Source organism: Capra hircus, chromosome 24 (genome assembly GCF_001704415.2).
Source record: "Capra hircus breed San Clemente chromosome 24, ASM170441v1, whole genome shotgun sequence".
NCBI classification, from domain to species: Eukaryota; Metazoa; Chordata; class Mammalia; order Artiodactyla; family Bovidae; genus Capra; species Capra hircus.
The window spans coordinates 35,824,104-35,827,531 of NC_030831.1; the positions used below are offsets into that span (position 1 = coordinate 35,824,104).

The 3,428-nt window shown below is 45.2% G+C and overlaps 1 protein-coding gene across 1 annotated transcript; it reads left to right on the top strand.

The window, feature by feature from the left end:
* Window positions 214–1,171, top strand: CETN1 (centrin 1). Its single transcript, XM_005697061.3, has one exon. It carries the CDS (start codon window positions 306–308, stop codon window positions 996–998), a length of 693 nt encoding a protein of 230 aa, XP_005697118.2. The 5' UTR covers window positions 214–305; the 3' UTR covers window positions 999–1,171.

Genomic DNA, 3,428 nt, shown 5'->3' on the forward strand with positions numbered 1-3,428 from the left:
ACTCAGTCCTGAGTATCCTAAATGTACCCTCAGACCAAGCGGGTGGTTTTTTGTTTGTTTGCGGGTTTTTTTTTGTTTTTTTTTTTTTTGGTGTATTTTGTTTGTTTTTTAATTTGTATGGAAAAGGAGAGAGGAAATCCTACAAATAAACCTATAAACCTAGTCCTATAAATGCTGACAAATGGCCTGGAAAGAGCAAGTGCCAGCACGTTTGAGGAGACCACGTGGTTGCAGGCAGTTCCTGCCGGCTCAGGCCTCAGCTCGAGGAAAGTGGGTAATAACCGAGGGAACTGTGACGGTAACGTATGTCAGCTCTGGCAGATGGGGCGGGCTTAGCGAGCGGGGTACCCTGGGTACCACAAGGGACGCAGTTGGGAATGCTTGAGCCGAGGCCCCGAGGCCGCATTCCTGGCGGGGGCGCCCGAGCGCCAGCGCGGGGAACACAAGCGTTAAGGAATAACCGCCGCCGTCGCCGCAGGATGGCTTCCGGCTTCAAGAAGTCCACCGTGGCCTCCACCAGCCAGAAAAGAAAGGTGGGGCCTAAGCCCGAACTCACTGAAGAGCAAAAGCAAGAAGTTCGCGAAGCGTTCGACCTCTTCGATGCCGACGGCAGCGGCACCATCGACGTGAAGGAGCTCAAGGTGGCCATGAGGGCGCTGGGCTTTGAACCCAGGAAGGAGGAGATGAAGAGGATGATTGCCGACGTGGACAAAGAAGGCACAGGGAAGATCAGCTTCAACGACTTCTTGGCTGTGATGACTCAGAAGATGGCTGAGAAAGACACCAAGGAAGAAATCCTGAAGGCGTTCAGGCTCTTTGATGACGACGAGACCGGGAAGATCTCTTTCAAAAACCTAAAGCGTGTGGCCAAAGAGTTGGGAGAAAACCTCACGGATGAAGAGCTCCAGGAAATGATTGACGAAGCCGACCGAGATGGAGACGGCGAAGTGAACGAGGATGAGTTTCTTCGCATCATGAAAAAGACCAACCTCTATTGAGTCCGCTTCTCTCACAAGCACCTGTAGGGAAATTGAGTAATTGGCTGGCTTCCCTGCTTCTCGATTTGTGAAACCTGGAGTGAGAGGCCAGAGCCATCGCTCCTCTTACCCCTAGTTTGTCTAGATAGTTCTATTTCCAAATCTCTAGCTCAATTATAGAATTTTCAAATGCTTTTAACGTTGAGTTTTAGTTTTCATTCCCAAGAGCGGACCTAGGTTGAATCAAGGGTCCTGAAACTTCTCTCCAGGCACCATTTGCCTTGCATTGGTGGACACCCTTTAAACTGAAGGCGAGGTGGCTTCTTGAGACAATTAGCATTGTGGTTCCCTTGTTGTTTCTTTGGTATTCTTAAATTATCTTGCTTCCTGTATTATTGCTTACATTCAAGTCGTTCTCACAGGATGAGGTGAAGTCACCAACAGGCCATCCAGCCATTGATTCTCACTTAACTGAATTACTGGTTTGAAGGAAAACAGTGCAGCCACTTATGGGCTCAGAAAAGGTATTGCTCCAAAAGATACACTTGTCTTTGGCTGGTGGTAAATGGTGCAAATTAAATTATCCTCTGGCTTCATCACAGGCAGGTTTGTGTGTACCTTACCTACTGTGGATTATCCGGGGCCACAATGTATTCTTGGGCTACAGAATAAAAAGAAAATTTACTATTGGCCCAAGCAAAGTATGATTGCTTAAGAGATTAAGCTAACTAATGACTTTGTGTAAATATTTACAAATGTAAGATCTGAGCTTAGGAAGTAGTTAAAAAAAGTATAATACACATTGAACTACTTATCTGTCTTTGAAAAGATAAATAGTGTTTCAGTTATTAGACCAACTATACTATAACCTTAGTCATTTCATTACCGCTTTATTAGAAGCCACTGCCTACCTTTTAATTCTTAGAACATCTTGTTTCTTGGTACTTAATCTCTTCTATGGTATATAGCTGATTCCCTAAAGTCTGGCATAGAAGTATTTATGTTATAATCCCAAGAAACTATTCATTGTGACTTGTGTTTGCGTTAATACTACTTGTCCTCTGTTATAAATTAAACCTTTCTTGTTTTGAAATAAGATACCTACCCTTTTGTACATCTGCAAATATGAAGTTAGAGAGAAGTTAAATAATATAACTGTGGGAAAATACTATAATCTGCTGAGATGGAGGACAAATGTTTTGATAATAGGCAATGAAACTACCAAAACAAGCAGGATATTTTGGTGACAACTTAACCTAAATTAAACCTTCATACAAAGTCCCATTAAAATAAATGCTGAAATTCTGGAAAATTTTTCACTTGCTTTGCCAGCAATTTTACCCTTCAGAGGGCTGTTAATATAATCAGGAAAACTACTACTCTGGGTTTAATTCTCATTAACAGGGACTAATTTGTCAGAGCAGCAGGACTGGCTGAAGTGATGGGTATGTGGGCATTTACTGTGAGAAAGGATTTTGCTGAGGTAGCTGGCACAGGGCAGGGAAACTCACCCAGACTGCAGATGCTAACAGTTCAGGTTCAAGGTCTTAGTGTGGATTCAGGTGCAGTTGGAGGGCATTCAGGTTCAGCTTGGGTCAAGCACCAGTGGGTGGGGCCTGGTCTGAGGGTAAGGGGAGGAGTGTGGCATTCTGGGAAATAAGAGTTCCTGGCATCCTGCTGACCAGAGTCTTGGCCCAAAGAAGTACATATGGATCAAGGTAGAAAAACCAGAAACAAAGTTGGCAGAAACTAGGAGAAAGGGTCAGAGTCTCAGCCAGCTGGACTGGGTTCAGTCTTGGCTCCCGGCCCAGCAGAGGATAGAAGTGAAAACCAGGAACTGGGGCTGAAGCCTAGTAATCAGGCTGCTCGAACACCGTGGGGTCAACTGTGGAGGCTGTAGCCTAGGACTTCAAGGGTCGGCTTAAGGACACAGTCCATCCCACACACAGGAAGTAGGAATAGTAGTAGTCATAGTCACTGTGTCGTGTCTGACTCTTTGTCATGTCTACTCCCCATGGACTATAGGCCACCAAGCTTCTCTGTCCATGGAATTCTCCAGGCAAGAATACTGGAGTGGGTAGCCATTCCCATCTTCAGGGGATCCTCCCAACTCAGGAATCGAACCCAGGTCTTCTGTGTTGCAGGCAGATTCTTTACCATCTGAGCCATGAGGGAAGCACACACAGGAAGGGGGCTCCTTATTTCTGAATATTTCTGAGCCCCATGCACTGCTAAGCAAGAACCTCTCAATGGACTATTATTAGTCTTGCTTCTCAATAGGCTCATATTCTGGGGGATGGAGGGTAAAGTGGAGATAGGGAGACAACTACATTGACATTTGAATTTTTTAAATATTTACTTATTTTGGCTGCACTGAGTCTTAGTTGCAGCATGTGAGATGTAGTTCCATGACCAAGGATGGAACCCAGGCCCCCTGCATTGGGAGTGTAG